This window comes from Rhynchophorus ferrugineus, unplaced genomic scaffold (genome assembly GCF_030347505.1).
Source record: "Rhynchophorus ferrugineus isolate W39M unplaced genomic scaffold, kcgeb_rfMv2 rfM5, whole genome shotgun sequence".
NCBI lineage: Eukaryota > Metazoa > Arthropoda > Insecta > Coleoptera > Curculionidae > Rhynchophorus > Rhynchophorus ferrugineus.
The window spans coordinates 18,160,533-18,185,056 of NW_027472584.1; the positions used below are offsets into that span (position 1 = coordinate 18,160,533).

The 24,524-nt window shown below is 30.5% G+C and overlaps 3 protein-coding genes across 3 annotated transcripts; 1 reads left to right on the top strand and 2 right to left on the bottom strand.

Moving 5' to 3' along the window:
- Positions 1-169: 169 nt before the first annotated feature.
- Positions 170-5,167, bottom strand: Magi (membrane associated guanylate kinase, WW and PDZ domain containing protein magi). The gene is made up of 4 exons (XM_076405076.1): positions 4,523-5,167; positions 2,584-4,192; positions 2,086-2,482; positions 170-2,032 (listed from the first exon to the last, which is right to left on the bottom strand). Exons 1-4 carry the CDS (start codon positions 4,732-4,734, stop codon positions 1,857-1,859), a joined length of 2,394 nt encoding a protein of 797 aa, XP_076261191.1. The 5' UTR covers positions 4,735-5,167; the 3' UTR covers positions 170-1,856.
- Positions 5,168-5,833: 666 nt separating this feature from the next.
- Positions 5,834-23,823, bottom strand: Cubn (Cubilin). Its single transcript, XM_076405077.1, has 55 exons — positions 23,670-23,823; positions 21,284-21,404; positions 20,908-21,228; positions 20,751-20,854; positions 20,409-20,692; positions 20,242-20,342; positions 19,735-20,188; positions 19,497-19,681; positions 19,260-19,431; positions 19,106-19,181; positions 18,944-19,049; positions 18,687-18,861; positions 18,449-18,633; positions 18,235-18,388; positions 17,982-18,181; positions 17,790-17,931; positions 17,322-17,684; positions 17,082-17,268; positions 16,866-17,026; positions 16,632-16,813; positions 16,223-16,561; positions 15,990-16,167; positions 15,753-15,934; positions 15,509-15,674; positions 15,241-15,419; positions 14,624-14,785; positions 14,448-14,565; positions 14,163-14,390; positions 14,003-14,110; positions 13,701-13,943; positions 13,457-13,641; positions 13,204-13,405; positions 12,734-13,096; positions 12,534-12,604; positions 12,245-12,478; positions 11,962-12,170; positions 11,539-11,900; positions 11,345-11,482; positions 10,944-11,267; positions 10,598-10,863; positions 10,043-10,445; positions 9,804-9,988; positions 9,601-9,741; positions 9,353-9,545; positions 9,109-9,294; positions 8,883-9,021; positions 8,610-8,824; positions 8,319-8,539; positions 8,073-8,238; positions 7,295-7,590; positions 6,849-7,002; positions 6,628-6,791; positions 6,253-6,568; positions 6,109-6,200; positions 5,834-6,035 (listed from the first exon to the last, which is right to left on the bottom strand). The coding sequence occupies exons 1-55, from the start codon at positions 23,747-23,749 to the stop codon at positions 5,901-5,903; spliced, it is 11,016 nt and encodes a 3,671-aa protein (XP_076261192.1). The 5' UTR covers positions 23,750-23,823; the 3' UTR covers positions 5,834-5,900.
- Positions 22,926-23,616, top strand: LOC143197034 (ras-related protein ced-10-like). Its single transcript, XM_076405079.1, has one exon. It carries the CDS (start codon positions 23,008-23,010, stop codon positions 23,557-23,559), a length of 552 nt encoding a protein of 183 aa, XP_076261194.1. The 5' UTR covers positions 22,926-23,007; the 3' UTR covers positions 23,560-23,616.
- Positions 23,824-24,524: the final 701 nt, after the last annotated feature.

The window sequence follows — 24,524 nt, forward strand, 5'->3', positions numbered from 1 at the left end:
CCATTTATTACAACGTTTTTCAAACCTGTATAATACACAGAAGCATCACATAGTCTTATTTAATATATATATATATATATATATATATATATATATATATATATATATATATAAATCTTCCCAGGGAACTTTTATTTGTTAATGGGAAACAAAGTTAAGAGATACAATATAGCAATAACTCACATTTATATTTTATAAAATGCAAAACACAGTATTTACAAAATATTACAATAATCAGTCTAATACAAATATACAAGCTGGCCGGAATGTCAATAACAGAAATTTTGAGTTGAAACGACCTGTTCCAGTTTAGATCAATGTTACTTCTTTCTGAAAGAATTACAAAAATTTTACAAATTCACGAATATTAAAATAACTTAGAACAATGAAATAACGCATAGAAAAATAATTGTAATATTAACATCACGGAAGTAAAAGAATAAATTTTACATAATGCTATAAAATAAGTAATATGATACATTTCAAAAGGCAAGTATATGACAGAAATACAAGTATAAATATACGAGAGCATAAAAAGTTACAAAAATAAAAAGCGCTAAATAAAATCCCATTATTTATTTTGGAATATATTGCAAATGCAAGAGGTAACAGCATTCATCAGCTATAAATATCATCAGACATTTTAATATAATAAATAATAAAAATCGCAATATGATAGGTAACGAATATAACTATTTTTCATGTACTAAGCACAGGAATATAACACAAAAGATGTGTACAACGTATTTCTTTTCCTGTACTATTAAAGTATTTTATAAATCATAAGAAAAATGATATATTTCAGTCATAAAAAATAAATACTTAATATATAGCGGTATTTCAGTCAACATAATTATTCAACCATAGATAAGATGTTTGAATACATTTCAAATATTCTATTAAATACAATTAACAGTATCATAAATATTAATTTTAACAAGTGTATGAAGAAAATATTACAGAATAAGTTGATATATAAGATCTATTCTAATATATAAGTGAAATGTTATATTAAAAATGTGATCAATATCATAACAAAAATTCTTTAGCATGTATAAAATTGAAGTTAAGATATCGACGAGATTCTGGTGCTCCATAAATTCGTTCAGTTCTTAACAATCCTAGAATATCGGCAGTGATATTATAACCTATCACATAAAGATGTATCTATTTTGCATTGAAAAACCGTCAATACACGAAAATGTTTCTACATTAAAGAGGTTTTGTTAATTTTACGAACGAAAAATAACAAAAGCCCTAGAACCCATAAATTTATTTTACTAAAAACACACTGAATCTTCGGTTTAAAGTAAAATATTTCGTTGGGTTTGTAAAGAGGCCTTTTTGCATAATGTTTTCTATATTGAAAAAAGCACATTTGTTTCATTACTCTTATACATAATACTATCTTTTCATTAAAAATGAATTCACTGAGAACTGAAGAGAAAAATATATAAAATATAAATCCTATATACCTAAATTATTGTCATATTATTTAAACATATCATAAGGCATTTTACATTCAATAAAAATTAGAAATATGTAAATACGAAATCTAAGTTACTCTTCTACCTACTTTTGGGTATTCTCTGCACACCTCTACTATCACAAACGATTCTGAAGAAATAATTTGGTTTCATTTGTAACAAAATATATTTTTAATAATATCAAAGATCATTTCATGTAAGAATTACTTTTTAGTAAAAAAAAAGCTGATTAAAAAAGTTTGTTCATCAAAGTTGCGATATTCAACAGTTTATAATACAACTTTAAAAGTTTATAATATAAAATTTATGATTAAACATTTCAAACAAACAACTAGATTGAGGAATTATAACAATTTCAGATCGAAAAAATCACAAATCTGGATTAGGAGCAATTGTTAATGTTACTGAAAGGCCAGATTCTTTAATAAGATTTACAATATCACCATGACTTAGATGCATTATGTCTATATGATTTACTGCCACAATATAATCACCAACGCGCAGTCTTCCACATCTCTCTGCAGGACTGTCTTCAATTAAACGTCCTTTAAAACACATAATTAACAGAATAATTACGTCATATATTTTTAATACTCACCAATTGTAGAACCAATCTTATTTACAGATGATATAATGACAAATCCGAACCCTTCATTTTCAGATCTTTGAACAGTTACATCATAAGTGGAGTTCGAATGTGTGTTGGCAACAACTAATTGTGAAGCATGATTTGTAGGCATAACTGGAGGAGTATTTTCGATAGGCCATGCCATTGAACTATAGTTAATTGATGGCTGTGGCCCTGGTGGAAAAACTCTCCTTCTCAATATCAAGCTAACTTGACCTCGGGCTGATGCTGCGTTTATCAGTTGAACTACTTGCCTGTGGGATGCTTTTAAAACTGAGAAACCTTCCACACTAACAATTTCATCACCTGACTGCATTCTTCCATCTAAATCAGCTGCTCCACCTGGTACAATATGACCTACCGCTACCTACAGTAAAATTAATCATAACTTTCAGATAAATTTAAAACAATATAACTGCTTATTAATTATTTAAAGGTACACAAATATCACTTTACCGAATTACATACCTGAGATTTATCTTCAATGCCACCTACAATTCTAAATCCAAAGCCCGTTTCTTGACGATTGAGCACTACGTGAGTAGTAACATAATCATTTCTGCTACTTTGCTGATACCACCAGTCGTATTTTTTAATGTTATTAGGATTATCGTAATTAGCACCATCTAAAACATTTGGTCTTGGACTTGCGCAAAACGCGCACGCACAGTCATATCCATGTGAAGGGACGTATAAACTAAATTTTGGATCTACTGGAGGTGGATATTCATAAGGCTGTTTGGTTTGGTTATTCTCGGATATATCGATGTCTAAATCATCATCTTCCTGATTATCAATAAGTGATAAACGTAAACGCGATCTGTCCCCTGTGAAACCATCATTTTGAAAGTCAGTTCTCATTATTTCATTTGAATTCGAATTTACATCCTTAACTGGTGTTTTAGTAAGACTTCTTGTATCAACTAAAGGAGTTTTAGGCCTACTGGGAAGTACTTCTCTGGGTTGAGTACTGTAGATATCAGCTGTAGGTGTTTTACTTCTATATGCATTACCAATATCCTTTCCAGTGTAACGATTATCTAGTTTTCTAGGTTTATTTCTTACATTTGGCGCCTTATTTTGACAACCTCTTTGCACACAAATAGTGGCTTCGCTATTATAAGGACAATTTTTAAGCACTTGAACAACATCATCATGTGACATATTTTGTAAAGAAATATCATTAATTTCAAGTAAAATATCACCCTCCATAAGATTTTTACACCTCTGGCGATCTAATATTTTTTTAACTCTTTGGCCACAGGCACTATCAGCAATAGTAAAGCCAAAGCCTAAATTTCCTTTGACTATTCTCACTCTGACTTCAACTTTTCCTAATGTTAAATTATTTATTTCCTTTAAAAAGTCATCAATATCATCTGGAGAATCAATGTTCTCTTCACCCCTAGAAACACTGTCATCACCATCTAAAAAATTGTAATTTGTGTCTAATAACCTTTTATCATTTGACACAGGTTGTAAATGGGCATCAACTGCAATTGTTGTAACAACTTCAGTGTTTGGATCATTTGGATCAAATGGTAATGGATAACCTCTACAAACTTCAAGTTGTACTGTAGATCCTACACTGATTGACTGAAATAATCTAACAATTTGATTATGTGTATAACCCAAAACACATGTATCATTGACAAACACTATTACATCTCCTGTTTGAAGTTGTCCATCTAACCATGCTGGACCTTTCGGAACTACAGACTTTATTTGTAAAAATTCATCTATGCCATCATCTCCTCCTACTATAGTAAAACCTAAACCTCTTGATGATTTCACTAAGGAAGTTCGAAATCTTTGGCCACATAGTTCAGAAGGATCTTTAGTAAAAGAAGTTCTACTTGCTCTAGCAGATGCTTGTGATGCTGCTCTTTTTGCCTGTATTACAGGATTTTCATACTGAGTTCTTCTATTAACATGGTCAATAAAGTAAGTACCATAATGGGGATCACTAATTTTTTCCCACCCATAAGGCAATTCATCATCCATACAATCTTCTAAGGTTTTTTTTTGAAATTTGGAAAGTCTTGGATCTAACCAATGTGAAGTCCCTGTTGAATGACTGGAACAAAAGAAGAAATGTTGATCTAAAATTATTGTTATTTACAACAAAACTTTTCCACTTATATTCATTTCAAATTTTAGCATTACTTTAAATCTTTACATAAACCTAATTAACAGATTTAAACTGTTTAGGACTGGAGAGTGTTTAATATAATTATAAACAGTATCATCTGAGAAAATATGAGTCAAAGTAAGTCAAATAAACAAAGTCTCTAATTTTATCTGCCTTAAAACAGTTAAATAACCTAATTTACTAAATTAATTTAAAAACATGTTCCTATTTCAAAATATTAGATAACCTTAATAAATTAATGTTTACTACACTTACTCTATAAAATATACTTCGCCACTTTCTGTAAAAGCCTTTTCCCATTTAGGAGGCAAGGGGCCCAAAGAATCATTTTCATTACTTTCATTTGCTTGATTGAAACTATTTTTATCTTCTTCATAGTAATTAGCACTTTCAGAATGATCTTCAGTTTCCACTCGTAGGGGTAGAGATAAAGGATTTGAATGGTTTGATTCACTTGTATGACTCATTTTGAATATATTTCATTATTCAGACATTATTATTGGAAAAGCACTACACATTTAATGAAAATAATTAATATTTTAAACACTGTTCTATTTACTTTAAATTATATTTAGGGGTTTCGAAACTTTTCAGTTATCTAACTTAAAAATAACACAACTTTCTTTTCACTTATGTTCTAAGGATGTTTTCTTAACACAAACAAAACATTGTCTTACACAGTTATGAGATATCACTTTAAAATTTGTATCGCCTATCAAGGAAATATGAACATTTCTTCACAATAAAAGTGATAATATAGGTATTTAAGTACCATTAATGAATGCTCTTAAACTTGAGAACTTCCTGAATTTCTTTTGACTTTTGAGGATAAATGGAAGCATCTACATTATCCACTCCCAGACGTTAAGAATACACATTTTATTGACATACCAGAACACTTAACATCCTTGTTCAGCAGATGAAGATAGCAAGAATGTTATATGATCCTTTTGCTGCCAATTTGTATTAATATATATCAAAAGTTTATATTTTATTTCAAAAATTACAATAATAAATTAAAAAGATTAAAATATTCATTAAGTAAATATAAACTTATTTATTTAAAAAAATAACATAGAGATAACTTCTATATAATAATAAGTATTTCAAATATTTACCAAAAGATGGCTCCATTTTGGAATTTGAAATTCAAAATATTTTTAAGCATTCATTAAACGTTTAAACCTATTTAAAGTATTTTCTATAAATGCTGCTTCAGCTTATTTGAAAATATGTTTAATAATGGTTAAGAATGTAATGAAAACATAAAATGTCAAATTTGTCATTTAATCTCTTTGTTTTGTTTTGTAATACATGTCAAAAAGTTGACAATTTAGAAAGTATATTCCCGGTATATATTTTTACGTAAAGTCTAGTAGTAGATGTCTTAAATTATTTTGGTTTTATACATTTTGGTGAATTTAAACTGTTGTATCTATAATTTACTTTAGTTAAACTTAGTAGTTTCAAAAAGATAGTGCTAATTCATTTCTTCATCATATTTGGTGAGTAAATACAAAACAGAAACATATTTGAAATATGATTGGGTTTAAATTAGACACTAACTGGATATTACAATATCATTTTATTTTTTTCATCTTTTAGAATTATTTAATTTATAGGTCTTCATATATTAAAACCAAGATATTGCAGTGCTTTCTGTTTTAACTGCTTGAAAACTTGCTGTCCATCCAATACCACCATTGTTTACAGATGAATAATATTGTACTTTTACGGTAAGGTCAGAAAACAAAACAGCAGGAGTCTCCTGTAATATAATAATATATAGTTAATTTTGAATCGGTATGGTATATATGACTAATCATTGACTAACTACTTACGTTCTGGCAGAATGTATGTACAGTTTCTGTTCCTTTTTGATATGTCGCAACAACTAATTTATTCTTGGCACAGGCTCCAGTTATTTCAAACACTATAAAATATTAGATTATATATACATATTTACTTTTATTTGTATTATTTACCTGCAAATTTCAATGCTACTTTATAACCAACAGGTACTTTAACATTCCATGTACATATTTTTTCTTCCCTATAAATATTTGGATACATAGGGCTAGTAAATTTGCCCATATAATTAAATAGATTTCCACCACATCCAATTCCATCTTTCGAACCAATAAAAAGAAAGTCATAATTCATTCTTTTAAGTAAGTTATAATTCGAAGTTGATGTTTTAAAAGATATATATAATTTGTTTGTGCTCGAAAAGACAGGACTTGGCATTCCATAACTGCAAAATGTTAATAAAACAGGACCCGTTGCATTGTTTTCTTTTACCTATAATTAATGAGATTTTTTAATTCAGGTTGTATTACATATTAATTGTAAAATCATACTTCTAAGCTTGCTTGACTGCAATTATAAGTAGGATACAAACTGAGTGAAAGGAAATACAGTGATAAAGTTGTATTTACATCTGATGTAATTGAAATATAGCAACTGCTCACCACTTCCTTGTTTTTAATTCTTCCTTCATTTGCATATATGTTCCTGTCACAACCTTTAAAATGTTTATATTTCTACATGTTCAGTGGTTATTGGTATAGTGGTTACTTACGGGTATTGCTGTATGTTAAATTAAAACCTCTCCCTTTTTGTCCAAATGAAAAGCTTGTAAATTTAATAACAAGTGTTTTATCAAGTGAATAGAAGTCAAAAAGTGTTTCATTTCTTCCACAAAATAGATGAGTATTAAATTTTTCTCTGCGAAACTGCAAAATTGGTCAGAAAGGTTTTGTACTAAATATATAATTTTTTGGAAAGATTAATGTATTCTGCAGATACCCTGTAGAAATCCGAATTTGTGTTTGTTTGACTACAAATTCGGTTCTAGAGAGGTTTATGTTGAATACAGTAAACATCGTTTTTTGAAGTTCGCCTCGTTTATATTCAAAATAATGATATACATCCATAACTTAATAGCTAATATCGGCATTTGTCCTTAATTATTGATTTTTTAACTACTAAACATTATTTGTATATTTATCGCAGTTTTTTACTTACATTTGATGAGCTATATTTATATGGATTTATACCATGTCCTTCCATATTTAAAATCTTTTTGGGGTCATCAGAAATTTCGAGGTGATCTCCCCCGCAGCTATTTAGTTGATGTTGAATTTCCCTATTTTCATCTTGTAAGTCAAAGTCGTTAAAGTGAATTTGAATAGTTTTACTATCTGTGTTATCGACAATAGTCCAAATACAAGTTATATCACTTGCATATGGTTGAGGGTATCCAGGTGATGTAAGTATTTGTGGTATATTCTTTGATACCAATGTTGTTTTTCCACATGGCGCTGAAATATAAGATTGATCGTTTATTCGTATAAACAGCGAAATTGCCTGGTAGTTGTAAAATTGTTATATTTGAAAATTGAGAAAAATAATGAAAGATTCAGGATATTTTTGAACCGTTTATATAAAGCTGGCTACCAAAAAGCTTAATGCATGGGTTTCTCATCATTCGAATGCGAAAAACATAAAAGAACCGTAAAGAAATCGAGCCATTTTTAAAACGTGCGATAAGTCGTCATAAATGACTTTGGAGAGTTAAACATCATTCTCATCAAGTCGTGAGTAACGTTGAAAAATCGTCCACCATACTCTCTCTCTCAACGGCTACTCTCAGTTAAGCAAACGAATGATTCTCAATTTTAGTGTGAACAACTAGAGAAATTACGCTTAATTGTAAAAAAATAAAAGTCTGATTGTATAATTATAAAGGTTGATGAATAGTAGGCGATATTAAAGTTATGGGGATTTCCAGGCTTATACTTACTTAGAAAAGCTGTTACTCTAGCAGAAAATGGATGATTTTGATGACCAGCAGAAAACAGTCTTATATAACCAGTGTTCCAAGATGTTATATATGTTCGGGTACTTCTATTATCACTTGTACACAATTTTGACATTAAATCTGCCCTAGGCCCAGCACCATCTCTTATCTAAAAAATAACATTTTATTCTGTAATACCCTTTAAGGGTAGCTCTTCGAGTGATTCCTCGATTAAATGTTTATGTTTACCTCTATAAATGCACAACTACAGAACATAGTGTAGTTTTTATAAGGAAAACCACATGTTGTATTAATATTTATTTCCAAAAATTCTATTTTAATTTTATAATCTCTGGGTGCTAAAATTTTCCATTGGCAGTCGATATTTGATAAATTTATAGGACCATCGATAGAACGTGTTTTGTCAGTTCCATTTAAATTTACGGTACCCCCACATCCAGCGTCTGGGCCTTAACGATTTATACAATAATAACTATTTATACAGACTTAATCAGACAAAGAAAATTTTAAAACATTTACCATATGTAAAATAGATATCTCCTAGTAATTTTACGAAAGCTTGTGCAGGTATATCTAAATTTATAAGCATTGAATTTGAAGTTCCAGAAATAATATAGTCCTCCACCGTTTTACACAATTCCGTTATGACTTTTGATGTTGAAATTTTTTTGCCATCGTATACTTTAAGGTGATCTTTATAGCAATATGAATCCGACATTGTCAAGTTATATATGCTAAAATAATGGCGTGATTAATATCGTTTATTAAGAATTTCTAATATTTATGGAATACTTTAACACTGGTATTTTGTTCTCTGGAGCAGTAATATTCCAGAAACATTTCAGCGGTGGGTTATAAGCTGTAAAGTAACTTAATTTTGGTACATTGTCTAAGCGAAGAGCCGTTGGTTCAGTTATATTTCCACCACATTCTAGAAATATAATTAAAACAATAAATAAAATTGTTATACACAAAATATTAGGAATATGTTTAAAGAGTTATTTTATTTTTGAATTACCGTCCATTGAATAAGCAATTTTGAATCCTCTATACATTCCGTAGAAATCAATAGTTTTAAAGATTATTTTTATGGGCCTTGAAAATCTTTCGTCTTCAGGCGCTTTATTTCCACAGTAGACTTTGTTATAAGAAATACCATTCACTGGCTGTATTGTAAAGTTTTGATAAATACAGGCAGGAGTTCCTAAAATATTTGTTATTAATTACAAATAAGTGTAAACAACAAAATCCTATTTTTTTACCTTGTGGTAAATCGAAGTCTAGAAAACGAATTATAATAACTCCATTTTTAGTACTTGGAGTAATTATATAAGTACAGTTTAAATTTGGTAAAGTATATAGGTTTTGATATAACGATGGATTACTAGGACTAGATAGATATTTAACATTGTTGGTAGCTATTAACTGACCGCCACACCTCCAAGACATATTAGCCTAAAAATAATTTTGAAAAATAGTATTCGTCTAATAAATATTTTGTATAATATACTCTAAAACCCGTAGCCGTATTATTTCCGTCACTCCTGAATAAAATTTTCATCCGATTGGCCGATGAAGTCATCAATCTTGGTATTTCTCGACCACAATATTTTCCCTTCGAAATCCAGTTTACGTCAGTCCAATCGAATACCTAAAATAATAGCAAGTATCCCATTATATCTAAAATGAACTCCTAATGTTATTTGTTATTACTTCAACAAAATCTTTGGTACATCCCGCACTTTCTTCTATATGAAATCTGGAAGCAAAATTTAATTCTATAATTCTACCAGCTGGAAAATTTACTTCCCAAAGGCATTCTATATTGTTTGGATAATTTTGTTCATAATTTGGCGTTTCAATTACGTTGTAAGACGATTGTAAAATACCACCACAGGCTGTAAATTCAAAGAATTTAGTACTTTTTTAGTATTTACGTGGCTTTTACTTACATGTCACGTGAGGTTCATAATCTAAACTGAAACCTTTAGCGATGCTATCACTTCCTTGAACATATCTATATTCTATATATGCTTTCGATGATTCTGTAATGATTATATCCGGCTTGTTATTACGGCAGAATTTACCAATTTTCGGCATGTCTGACCAGTCACCATTATAGATGATAAGGTAGCTTTTATCACAATCATCTCCTAATTCCAGGGATGTAACATTGATTTTTATTCGATTCATCATTCCTGAAATATCCCACGCGCATTCCACTGATTCCTTTGGACTATTTGGATAATTTGGACTTTTTATTGTTCCTTGTAACATTCCATTGATAAAACCACCGCAAGGATAACTCTTATATGATATACTAAAGTTAAAATGAGTCTTGATATCGTTTCTTGCCTAAAATACCAGTAATAATATATAAACTAATAATATTTTCTATAAAAAATATTTATAACATTGTCGTACTACATATTGTACAGTACTCAGTAAAGTTAGATGTTTTTAATGGTATTGTATAATTATTTGTAATAGAATATAAAGAATATTACCCTGATTGTTACGGAAGGCGCAGGAAGTCGTAATATGTGGGCTTTATTTTTAGTGTCTTGACAAATAGTTATCCAGTGCACTCTGTACTCTATCATAATTCCTGAAGAAAATTCAGAACATGATCCAGACTTACCGTCTGTTCTTAGATTAATGGCTAACACAAATGTTTCTTTTTGATGCTTTTTAACCGACCACGAACATTCATATACCGTTATATTTGGCGTTTCAATAACTCCAGTTGTATCATTTAAACTGCCTTGGCAATCTATAAGTTTATATAATTAGACTCCTGTGATCTGATCTAGTTTAATTAATTTTTTTTTTTGATTTTTTGATAATACTTACATGTCGGTTTATTTGACGAGTATGTTAATTTTATTCCTCTATGGTTTGTTGGATTCATATGACCAAAAACAATTTTCGCCGTGTTACTAACCGTTTCATAAGTTTTATGTGGTTCAATAGTATCTGATATCTTGATTCCACGTGTTAAACCACTGAACAACATAAAAATCACATTATCCACATCAACATCTTCTGCATAAAATGTAATTCTTCTTCCTTCTGGTACTTTTACTTTCCAAATGCATATTGTTTTTGAAGGTTTCGATAATGGATAATTAAGAGATGTTATTATACCTGATTCTTCAGTAAAGGTTTTTGAGCATTCTAAAAATAATTTTGATTGTAAGAGGAATTTAACTTTGCACTAAAACAATTTTAATATATCTGTCTCTAGTATTTACTTTCTGTCTTTGTACTGAAATCTAAAGTAAATTGGTCCCTATTATTTGTTGGCATATAATCCATTATAACGACATTTCCAGCTGATATCAGAGTTTGTGATGGTAACTCCTTACCAGTAAATGTACCTAAATCGGTGACTGAAAACAGAAATTAATCAATAATCAAAGTATTAACCACCATTAATTAGTAATACCATTATTTCCAATTTTTTCATATAAATGTACTTTTCCTTTTAAGTGTATTTTCTTAAATTTGATTTCATAATAATAGCCTTCAATAGCCCTGAATTGCCAGGTACAATTTTTGTTTAACTCTATTTTTCCAGCTATATTATTACTGTCGAATTCAGTCGTACCGCGATATGTTCCACCACAAATGCCCAAGGAAACTTTTAATTTAAATCCGTTCTTTGGTTCATCAACGTCAGTGAAATACTTGATATATAATATGTTGTCAGTTGTGAAAACTGTTTCTGGCATTTCGGTGCAATATCTGTTCAACAATGGTGACCACTGAGTTCCACCATTCCGTAATTCCAAATAGTCTTTTTCGCAACTAAAAACAAATAAGATAATTAATTACTGGATACAGTAAGCACATGAGAATATAACTATACTTGGGAGAACTAGTTAAATCAAATCGTTCTTCGAAGTCAACCCTCAATATTTCTCCACGAATTCCCGTTATTACCCATATGCATTGGGTATGAGGATCTGGAATATTTGGGTATTTTGGAGTTGTAATTTCAGTAAAGTTATCGGTTGATGATAATGTTATTTGCCCACCACATTCAAAATACTTTTCTTCATATTTTAATTTGAATCCCTGAATTAATAGAAATATACATTACTTTTTAAGAGTAAATATTTTTCATTTAATAATCTAGTGAGTGAAATTACCGGTATATCAGCTAGTCCGACATATTTAATATATAAATGATTACTGTTTGATGTTAATACTGGAGGTATATTTCTTCCACAATATTTTCCTTGACCAAGGTACGGACTATCTGAAAATTTACCATTTCTCAGCGTTAAGGCATTTCTACAAGTAGTATTAGTGCCGCCCAAATTAAAACTTAAGAATTCAATTTTAATGGTTCGACCAGATCCTACAGTTATATTCCATTGACACTGAAACAATTTGCGATTAATTATTTAAAAAAACACACACAAACTTGATACTTACTTCACTACCTCTATCATTATCTTTGTCAAATATGATATAACCTGAAGGTTTTGTTAAATAACCACCACAAACTGAAAATAAAATAATATTATTTATCACATTATTAAATGAAATAAAGCTATATGTTTGAAATTAAATATTTTATAAATATTATATTTATATTTGATTATAAGTAAGTTATTAAATATATATTCCATTACCTGTTGATACAGATGCTTGAAAGCCTCTTCTCGTCAAAAAGTTAAAGGGTTTAAAAATAATTTTAACAATATTTGTACCATAGAACACGAAGTCATTTGTAATACTACTACATATTTCTTTAATTAATTGGAACTCCCCAGTGTCGTACGTTTTCTTATATAATTTCAGGGTAGTAGCATAATAGCAACTTCTTGTTGCCCATGTTGTAAAGTCAATGTCCAAGATAGTGATTTTCAAATGCGACGATTGATTTGTTTCAAATATCCATTCACATTCACTCGTTCTTTTGATATAGGCGGGATAACCAGGTGAAGATATCGTCACATTTTCATTAACTTTAACTTGTTGAATATAATGACATTCTAAAATCAAAATAATATATATATATATATATATATATATATATATATATATATATATATATATATATATATATATATATATATATTGGTCCAAATATTGTTTTTACCTTTCTTTGTTAAGCTATTGTTTTTTACTCTTAAATTGGTAGTCAGTTCTCTCCAAGACAAAAGAAATTTGGTTGGTATTCGATCAGAAAAATAATCCGATTCTATAAAAACCATATTAGATGTAGATATAACAGGAGGTGGTGCTCCATATCCACAAACTTCCTTTAAAACTACAGCGTCATTATCCATCCCATCATAAACCTAAAAATATAAATTTTTAGTATATGAATTTTAATAAAAATATATTGTAACCTTTATGCCACTGTTAGAACAATCAGTCGGTTCCCCATCACTATAAAACTCCTCAAATGTTATTTCAATCCTTGTTTTTGGTTTTGTTGTTATTAACCAAGAAAATGAATCGTATGTTGCTAGTGTAAATGGATAGAGTGGATTTCCTATTTTACCTGATGAACCTGTTAATTGGGCGTTGGGTGCTGAAATTAATGAAGATTAGCTTACTCTCTCATTAAGTAATGGACTGTTTTTGATTTACTGTAAGAAAACTCAAGGTAGAATCCTTTTTTGGTACTTGGTACACCTTCAGCTAACATAGAACTTTTAAAGATAAGTGCTATGGCTCCAGTTGTAGTTGTGACGTTGCTTGGAATATTGGTTCCACAATATGCTCCTAATAGTTTACCAGTTTCATTTGTTTCTCGAATCTCCAAATAGTCATTGTTACAAAATTCGGAGTCCGGTATATCGAATGATGAAAATTGGAGTGAAACGGTATTGCCTGAAATATATAAATCGCGATAATGTATTCCGTCACTTATATGGAACTGTTTAATTCACCAGGGCCTTGAGATATAGTCCAAACACACGTCATATTTTTGGGATAACTTTCTGGCCATCCTGGTGAAGCAATATTACCCGTTAAGGCAATTAGGTCCCCACCACATTCTACAAAAAGTTTACTAGAATAAAATACTTGAAATCTGCTGGATGTACTTACCATCTTCAAATACTGCATATGTAGCATAAAGGTCGACATGCTCTTTAACAAGTATATATAGAGCTGGCCCGTTACTGATAATTGATGGAGGGAGCTTATCAGTACAGTACGATCCTTGTAGGGGATCACTAGTGGACAGGCCATTATAAATTTCTATGAAAGCATCGTCATTGTCACACCAAAGGTGATTGTCCGAAAGTCTCGTCATTGTAAATATAATACGTTTTGCTAAAAAGTATTCTGGTAAAAAGCATCACAATGTAAATAAATGGAAATAATCAGTACTTGGATCTGATGATTGTATGGTGTACGAGCAATTTTGCTGATCCTCAGCGCCAGCTGCATAGTCTTTGGTTAAATCGATAATTCCGTTAGTACTTGTAGTGATAAAAGCTCCGCATGCCTAAAATATTTATAATTAAAAATTAATATATATTCAATTAATATTTTCTCAATTTTACCTTACGATATGATGCGTTAAACCCTTTATATGTTAACGATTCATAATTAACAAATTTAACTAGCATATGATTCTTGGTTGAAGTATAAGTTCGATTTATATTAGTTTCTGAACCACAAATAGTTTGCAAAATTGGAAAACTGTCACTAGGTCCGTCATAAATCTTAAAAGCATTGAATTTATAACTGGATTTAAATTGGGTACCTATAACACTATACAATAAAACAGCTAATGCACATCATCAAATTATATGATGTTAACATGTCGAATTTTGCTGCATCAAATTGAATTTTTGGTTTATAAGCAATAACTACTATCACTAAGGTTTTAAAGAATTTCGCATACATTTGGGAATAGGGTCGACCACTACCAACACATTTGGTTACATGTCCTGACGTATCAGATAGCATTCTGCCTCATTTTAACGAGTAAAATGAGTTCCGAGTTTAAAACAAATTTTATATTTTTGGAAACTGCATTTGGCAATATATTCGACGTCATCTATAATATCTATTGGCTGTTTTATTGGAAGGGCTATATGTATTACGCCTACGCAAAGTCTACGTCACAGCTTGGTAAGCGTGACAATTTGAGTGTTAGTTTTTAGTATGTTATTACCTTTATATGGGTTTTGTTGCAATTGTATTTATATATGTCGATTTCCCCAAACTTCAACTCAATACGGTTGTTCTCATTAGTAGTTATAGACCATTCACATGTTTCATTTTTATTATAATTTTTAGGATAGTTTGGTGAATAAAAGTAACCAGTGTCAAAGGGCAATATACCACCGCATTCTATAAAAAAATTAACATGATCATTACTGGTTGAAAAATTAAAAGATAATTTATGAGCATTATGTTAAGTAAAAAAATCAAATACAAACTTGGTTCTATAGTAGTATAATGGGCCAAAAATCCTTTTCCTTGATAGCTGAAATCTGATTTAAAACTTATAAACATGGCATTGCTAGAGGTTGTTAGAGTTAACGGGTTTGGATTGCGACACATCTTTGCTAATAAATTATTTGTCTCATCTCTGCCATCATATATCTAAAAATAAGTAATAGTATTTTATTTAGAGAAATGTTTTTAGATGTAATGACAGAAAATTCACTTTTAACCACTTACCTCTATATAGTCATAATTACAATTGTTATCCTTTTCCACATCTAATTCGCTAATAAATAATCCTATTCCTCGTCCAATTGGAACATTAATTATCCAATTACAGTGAACGTTGGCTGGATACGGTTTCGGATAATTTGGTGTCTGCAAAGTACCAAAAGATTGCGTTAATTCACCACCACAACCTAAAATGCGCATAAAAGTAGTTAAAAAGTTTTCAATTATTATTATTCCACCAACCGAAAAGTTGCCATTCTAATCGGAAGCCCTTTCCTAATAATAAATTATCGGAAATGAAACGAATTTTGGCATGATTGGAATTAATGGTTATTAGGCCTGGATTATTTTCGGCACAATATTTACCATATTGCACGAAAGTATTTTCATTTGAATCTAAAACTTCACTTTGGTATAATATCTAAAATCATATGTATTTAATCAATTAAATAAATAAATAATACTGCAGATAATACCTCTAAGTAATCATACATGCAACTGTTTGTACGCCCTTCTAGTGAAAAATGCGAGAATGTTATATTAATTTTATTTTTATTAGGAACAATTATGTCCCATTCACAATTTTGGTTTTCCAAATATTCATTAGGATAATTAGGACTTTCAATGACTCCACTGAAACCTTTTAGAACATTTTTACAGATGATTGTGTATTGTAGGTGAAAACCCCTTGATTCTAAAGTAACATCTGATTTAAATTTCACCAACATTTTATTTCCTGTTGATTGTATTGGATGTATGTAGGGTTTACAGTATCGACCAATTACTTTTGAATTCAATGTGTATCCATCATATAACTACAAGAAAACATATGTACATAAAATGTAATAACATTATACCAAAGTTGTTTAAATAACACAATCTTACTTCAACAAAGTCAAATATACAGTTGGTATTTTCTTCTAGTCCTAAATCACCAAAAATAACTTGAATTTTTGATCCAGCGCTAACTAAAATTTTCCATATGCATATGGTGTTTTTATTGTATGGTTCTGGATAATGAGGTGACATTATAGATCCCATTGAGCCGGTTAATATACCTCCACATCCTAAAATAAGAGAGGGATTTAGGATGATTTAACAAATATTTATAATAATTACCAGTTGCTGTAGCAGACCATTTAATCTCAAACCCAGGAGCAGATGTGCTCAGATCTGATCTGAATTTAAGGTAAATTTTGTTTGTGTGGGAAGAGATAAATTGTGGAATGCTTTTGCCACAATACGTTCCAATTATTGGAGAAGCAAATGTACCGCCGTTCCTTAAAATAAAAAATCAATCAACAATTATTATATATAAGTTATATAAATAATTACCTGACTTCCAAATAATCATATTTACATTTTGTATAGTACTCTATTTCGAAACGCGTAACATTAAGCATTATTTGACTTCCCGTTGGTACTGTTATAGTCCAGACACATTCTCTATTTGTGGGATATTCTTTTGGAAAACCGGGAGACCGAATAATTCCAGCTGCTGTATAATAATTTCCACCACAAACTAAAATAGTCTGCAGTAATTAAATAAAAATCTATAGTAATTAAATGTCTTACGGTTATTTTTCCTCAAGAATGCATACGATATTGAGAATCCTCCATTATTAATACTCCCATCAGATGCAAAATCGACCGTAACAATATTGGATTGAGAAAGCAAAACCGGAGGTAATTTGTTATTACAATATGTTCCAATTAAATCGCCTTGTCCAGAATCCGTAGTGTTATCAAACACTTTCACATAATCATAATTGCAATCAGGACTGAATTCAAGTTCGAAAGTAATCCATGTTAGTTGAATAATTTTTGTAGGCGGTGCCACAATAACCCATCTGCATTTACTATTGGCCCTATATGTTTCTTCATCTGTTGGTGGGTAGGATATAGATCGTCTATCTGTTCTTAATATTCCTCCACAACCTAAAATATATATATCAACTTTAATTTAAAATTCCTTCACCATAATGTCCCCAAAACTTTGTGGCTTATTTATTTGTTCTTGTTCACTACAGAAAATATAAATACCTATATTAATTGTAGTATAATTTGCAATAAATCCTTTAGTTGGACCTTTAATCCATAAATAGTTCGTGGAAGATTGTATTCTAGCTTTACCACCACAATAAATTCCAATAAGTGTAGAGTTAGCACTATCTCCATCTCGAATCTTGAATATTAAATATTATTCTTCAGAATAAAAAATGAAATAGCATATACCTCTACGGTATTCAGAGCATCTGAGAGTATACAAGCATTGGCATTTTGATCCGCAGCAAACATTTCAAGATTAAGCAAAATAATGTTTGATTCAGGTTGTTCGATTAAATATGTACAAGTAGATAATGGTTTATTGTTCTTAGTCACTTGGGTCATTGTTCCAAAACTACCTTTTGGTTCTTTAAACGTCTTTGAGCATACTAAAATAAAATATGCAGAATAAAATAATTTTTGATTGGATTAAATTATATACCTATAGTATATTTTAATTTCCAACGATTTTCTTCATTTTTTCTTGTTCTCGATTCAATAAGAAGACTGTCACTAAAAGTTACAATTGGACCAGGTAAGGTACTGCCGCAATATGTACCCAAAGATAGTGACTCTGTTGTGGATCCTTGATAAAACTAAAAAATGTATATTTAAACAAATTACATCAGATTTTGTTTTGTAAATTTTGAACTTACAGTAAGGCTTTGACGTTGACAATTTCTAGGTAGATTTAATTCTAAAATGTCTACAGTAATTGTTTGATTGAATGGTATTTTTATTTGGTATAAACAAGTTAACTCCTCGGGTAACGATTCACTGAACTGAACTGACTGAATAAATCCATCTTGCCCGGTGTAAGTACCTCCGCAAGCAGGTATACCTTTTAAAAACTAGTCATGTACCAACTATAAGTTATAGACGGATCTTGTTTACCATCAACTACGTTATATCCTATTTGAAAACCACCATGTGGATCACTAGCATCAGATTTGAAATTAATATATCCTTGAGGACTTGGTGAATAAAATGATTGAGGTATTGTGGAATTGCAAATTTTGTGGAATATTAAGTCTTGTGAGTCTTCAAGCCAATTAGTTTTTGTTAGAAACTACAACGATATAACAGACATAATTAAGATTATTTTAATTATTTTTCAATACGAATTAATTAACAGTAAATTTAAAACTTACAGATATTGAATCTCTCGAGCAATCAGTGTTTGTTCCGATATCTAAAGAATACACGTGGAATATTATTCTTTTGTTGTTGGGTACATTAAAATTCCACAAGCAGTTTCTAAAATAATTAAAGAATATTATAACATGTTTCTTCAGGTTAGTTTAAATATATACCTGTTATTTGGATATTGACTAGGCCATCCTGGTGATGATATTATACCACTATTATCAGAAATCAAACCGCCACATACTAGAGTACAGATAAATAACCCGAAATAAAGTATAAAATATGTAATATTACTATCACTCTAGAATATTTATCACTTACCTGGTTCTATGGCTTGCCAACTGATTTGTATTTCTGGTCTTCTTTCTGACTGTCCCTGATATTTTAACCATAATATTACTTGGTTACGTGTGGATTTATATGTTCCATTAAATGGTGGAGTTTTCCCACAAAATCTTCCCAAAGGTACAGTCATTGTGTTTACTTCTTGAATCTGTTAAAATAACATTTATTATGTTTTACAGTATAATAACTAATATTGTTATGATATTATATTACCTGGAACCACTCGTTTTTACATGGTGCATCGGATAAATTAAATTTTTCAATATCAAGTTGCAGAATTTTAGATTCATTTGTTTTAAGTATCCATAAACAACTAATGGACATGGAACTGAGGAAAGTGCTGTTTTTGACGGGATATGTGATGGTTCCATTAGGCGCTGTCAATCTACCGCCGCATGCTAAAAGAGAACATATTTGACGGAAGTACTTTTTTATTTTCTATATCTAATACCTTCTAGTTCTTGCGTACATAATCTGCCTATATAACCAGTGGGACATTTACAGCGGAATGACGCTGCCTGATTTATACAGGTGCCGCCGTTATAACAAGGATTTGAAGCACATGGATCTTGATACTGGTCGCAGTAAGTACCAAAGTATTTCTTTTGACATACACACTTAAATCCTTCAGTGGAGTTACTTATTACGCATTTACCGTTGATACATGGATTTGGCAAACATGGAGAGGCATTTCCATTTCTTATACAACCATTAGGACCGACACCAGTACCCACATACCCACTAGGACATACGCATTGTACAGGAACTGACATCGTTCCGGAATAATCAACACAGCGAGCCAATAAACTACACCCACCATTGTTTATATTACATAAGCCTTTGTAAGAGCATGATCTTCCATCTCCTTCGTATCCAGGTGGGCAACTAGAACATTTACTCGATCCCTAAAAACTTGTTTTTATATATATTTTGGAAGGATATTTAAACGTAAACTTACTGGAGTGTTAATACACTCAACTTGCGGCGCTACGCTACAACCACCATTTAATATTTCACATTCATTAATATCAGCACAATAATATCCATTTCCAGTATAACCTGAAATAAAATGTGTATGTTTTATTTATAGATCACCAAATCTCATTGATTTTTAAAATAAGATACCTGGTGGGCAATGCTGACACATAAAAGACCCTGGTACGTTAGTACACATTACTAAAGGATTTGTTGAACAAGGAGGATGGTTGTTTTTACACTCGTCTACGTCTACTATACAGGCCATATGGACACCATCTGTTGTCCATCCAGCATCACATAGACATTTGTACCCTATATTGTTATTTTGAGGAATACAAGTGCCATGACCACAAATCTCAGTCCCTCCTGAGCTACAGTCATTCGGTTTTCTATTACAATGAGTACCAATCCATCCGTTTACACAAATACACCTAAAATCACAACGTATTCATTGCGATATTCAACTTTTATATAAAGGAAATAATATACTGATATGATCCAGGGAAATTCTGACAAGTTCCTCCGTTTTGGCAACCTAAATCAGTTCCTACAAATCTTGCGCATTCATTTATATCCTGTTCACATGTTGGGCCCTAAAATTATTCGTTGATATAATTACAAAACTGTTGCATTGTATTCTTCTTACCTCCCATCCATTTTGACACAAGCAGAAATATTGCCCATACATATCCAAGCAAGTACCAGCATTTTTACAAGGAGAACTGTTGCACTCATTTTTGTTAAGACGTGCTTGTACATTAGAGACCAGTCTCCTTAAAACTGTTATGCGTCTATTTAATCTAGTAATTTTTAAGTCGAAATTTGTAAAATTAGTATTGGAACTATTCACTGAAGGTAACATATTTCCCATAACAAGACTCATTTTCTTAGAAAGGTTATCCAATTGAGATTGATGTTGTGCAATAAAAAGTTCATATGTTTTTAATAGTAATGTAGCGTTTGCTTCCTAAAACGAACGTTTATATAATTTCACTCATTCATTTCTTTTATTAAGTATATACCCTTCCTAAAGCCGCCATAATATCAATGTTATTGATTAGGAGTCCTGATGCTAATAATCGAATTTGTTTATTTTGAAATACTTCAAAATATAAATGTCCATTTTCCACATAAATTTTTGGTCTAAAATATAATTTTATATTACAGCATATATTATTACATTATATATATTATATTATATTTTATTATTATATATTACGTAAAGAAAGCATAATTAAGAAAATAACAATTTTCTATTATATTTCTATATTATTTTTTATTTATAATATTTTTATAGCATATACATAATTTGATTGCATCTGATATATTTACATTTAACAGCAATTTTTCTGTTCTTATGACATTTTTATGACGTTTCTGTGTTATGAATTTGCGATGAAAAGTATTAGATAAGGGTAACAGTTAAGATAAGGATAAGGGATAAGATCAACTTTGAAATAGCTGTTTTTTAGATAATGTCAAATCTAATTTTAGTAGAAATTCATGGAAATAAATAGAAAAATTATAGTGGTTGGTGATGGTGGTTGTGTGAAAACTTCGTTATTAACATCATTCACTACTAATGCATTTCTGAAATATTATGTACTAATTGTTATTATTTGATATATGTCGTATGAAAGTTTTTATTGAAGACAAAAAAGTTTCTTTGAAAATGTGTGATACAACTGCCGACGACCGATTACTAGGCCCAACAACACCCAATCCAACATCGCTAAAGAATATTGAATATAAGTGATATCCGGAAATAAAATATTTTTACCTCACGTACATTACTTTTTGATGCGAACAAAAGAAAATCTACGTTCTTCTAAGTGTGAAAACCAAGTGAGTTATTGTAGTAACTACAAAATGTCCGAAATATTCAAGCAGTTCAGTGGTTACATGGAGTTGAATTGAATGAATGAATTAACATAATCTACTAGAATTTAGATAGAAGCTTGCAGTGCAGGGTGAACAGCGACCAAAGGTGGATTGCAGTAACTCAGTTTCATAGCCGTAGACTATTGGAATCTGGAGTAACCAAAATTTGGAAGACTATCCTGTAGAGGGGTACCATGGGAATTTGGTTAGAAACAGTGCCATTTCGAAGATCTTCAAAAGCAAACTGGCGCGCGAAGGTACAGTGGGTACTCAAACAAAATTTTACAACTATAAGCTGCCCAGACGGAATAACTCCCACGTACATCCCTGTGACCGTTTCTTTAAGAAGTAGGTGTTATGTAATACAGCTCAGACAGATGGCCATCTATTCTTCTAACTACCTGACTGGTGAACGCGTGAAACGGGTAGGTTTGTTTTTACCCCCAGTGTCGATTTGTGTTATCGTTCAACCAGTCACTTCTTTTTTTTTCCTTGAATAAACCAGTTTATAAGTAAAATAATAGATTTTTTTGTTTAAAACTCTTTCATAAAATATAATTTGCATATAATTTTCTACATATTATTTCTTTATTTATAATACTTTTATAGCGTAAATATTTATAAATTTTTAAAATGTCATATAAGTAATGAAAAATAAATTTAATAATATAACAAATTAATAGGCTTTCTTATACATACATAGAACATAAAGCAGCCATTATTTGTTTTCCTATATTTGTAAAACATATTTGCTTTTGATAACATTTTTCGTGTAAGTTCACGATCAAAAGTATTAGATAAGATGGTGAATTTTGAAATAACTGCTTTTTATGCAATAGTCAAATGTAGATTTTTGTAGAAAATTATGGAAATAAAACGAAAGATTGTAGTGGTTGGTGATGGTGGTTGTGGGAAAACTTCGTTATTAACATTATACACTACTAATGAATTTTCGGAACATTATACACCAACTGTTTTTGATACGTGCTATAAGGAAGTTTTAATTGAGGATAAAACAGTGTTTTTGACAATGTGGGATACAGCTGGTGAAGAAGATTACGATCGACTACGACCACTGTCATATTCAAATACCAATATAGTATTAATTTGTTTTGCTATTGATAATCCAACATCGCTAAAGAACGTTAAATATAAGTGGTATCCTGAAATACAACATTTTTTACCTCACGTACATTATTTTTTGGTGGGAACAAAACAAGATCTACGTTCTTCTAAATGTAAAAACCAAGTGAGTTATTGTAGTGGATACAAAATGTCCAAAAAGATTCAAGCAGATGGTTACATGGAATGTTCATCGAAGCTATCATTAGGTGTCCGAGCAGTTTTTGAGGATTCACTTAAATTATCGTTTCTTCCAAAACGAAGAGCTAATCTATTTAACTGTACAATTTTATAATTTTGTTCTATATTGTAAGTTACTTAAATATTGTTAATCAAATATGTATATTTATTATTAAGTTTTTCTTTATATATCCCAATATACATATACATAATTTTAATACTTACTGCTGATGCAAATCATGTTCAGCTGACGCACAAAAAACAAACACACTTAAAATTAATAGAAATGATTTAGAAAACCCCATTATTTCTATAATAACATGATGTTTTTCTGTAGACTGCTTTACTTTAATTAACTACTGGACTTTTCTAGTAGAGCACTAATGTTCAAAATTCAGGGGGCGGTGACATTATTGAGTTACATTTGGGCCGATGCTGATATACCTACGTAATACGTTACATATATATATATATATATATATATATATATATATATATATATATATATATATATATAGTGCATAGTGCTATATTCGTGTATACAATAGTATAGGATTAGTGTATACAGCAGACAGGAATGCAGCACTGCGTTGATTTCTTAGATTGTAACACCTCCTTCCTGAAGAAACAATCAACGAGATGTATGTAGTCCGTCTGAGCAGCATTGATGATGAAGGTCTTCTTAATTACACCTTTTCTACCCACATTTCCATAACGTAGTCTGTATGGCGTGGTTTTCCAAGTTTTGGTGTTTCTAGTCCGTCTTTGGCGCACATATACCCTGAACTGCAAGTTCCTGCCCATATTCCAGCAGAATGAGTCAATTCACAACAGCTTCAGTGCGTCTTTGGCGACCTTACATCCTGAACTGCGATGTTTTAACCAGGAATCCACCCACGCAGGATGTTTTCCAGTTCTTCAAGAATTCCAGTAAACTGCGTTACCTATGCAATAAATCTCTCTTATCTTGATAAATAAGTTGATTCTGGTTAATTAGGTATATTCAAAAAATATCTCTAATAATCTTCCAGGAATCCTAACGTGAAGGGATTAAATCAAAACGTTTAATTTACTACCACA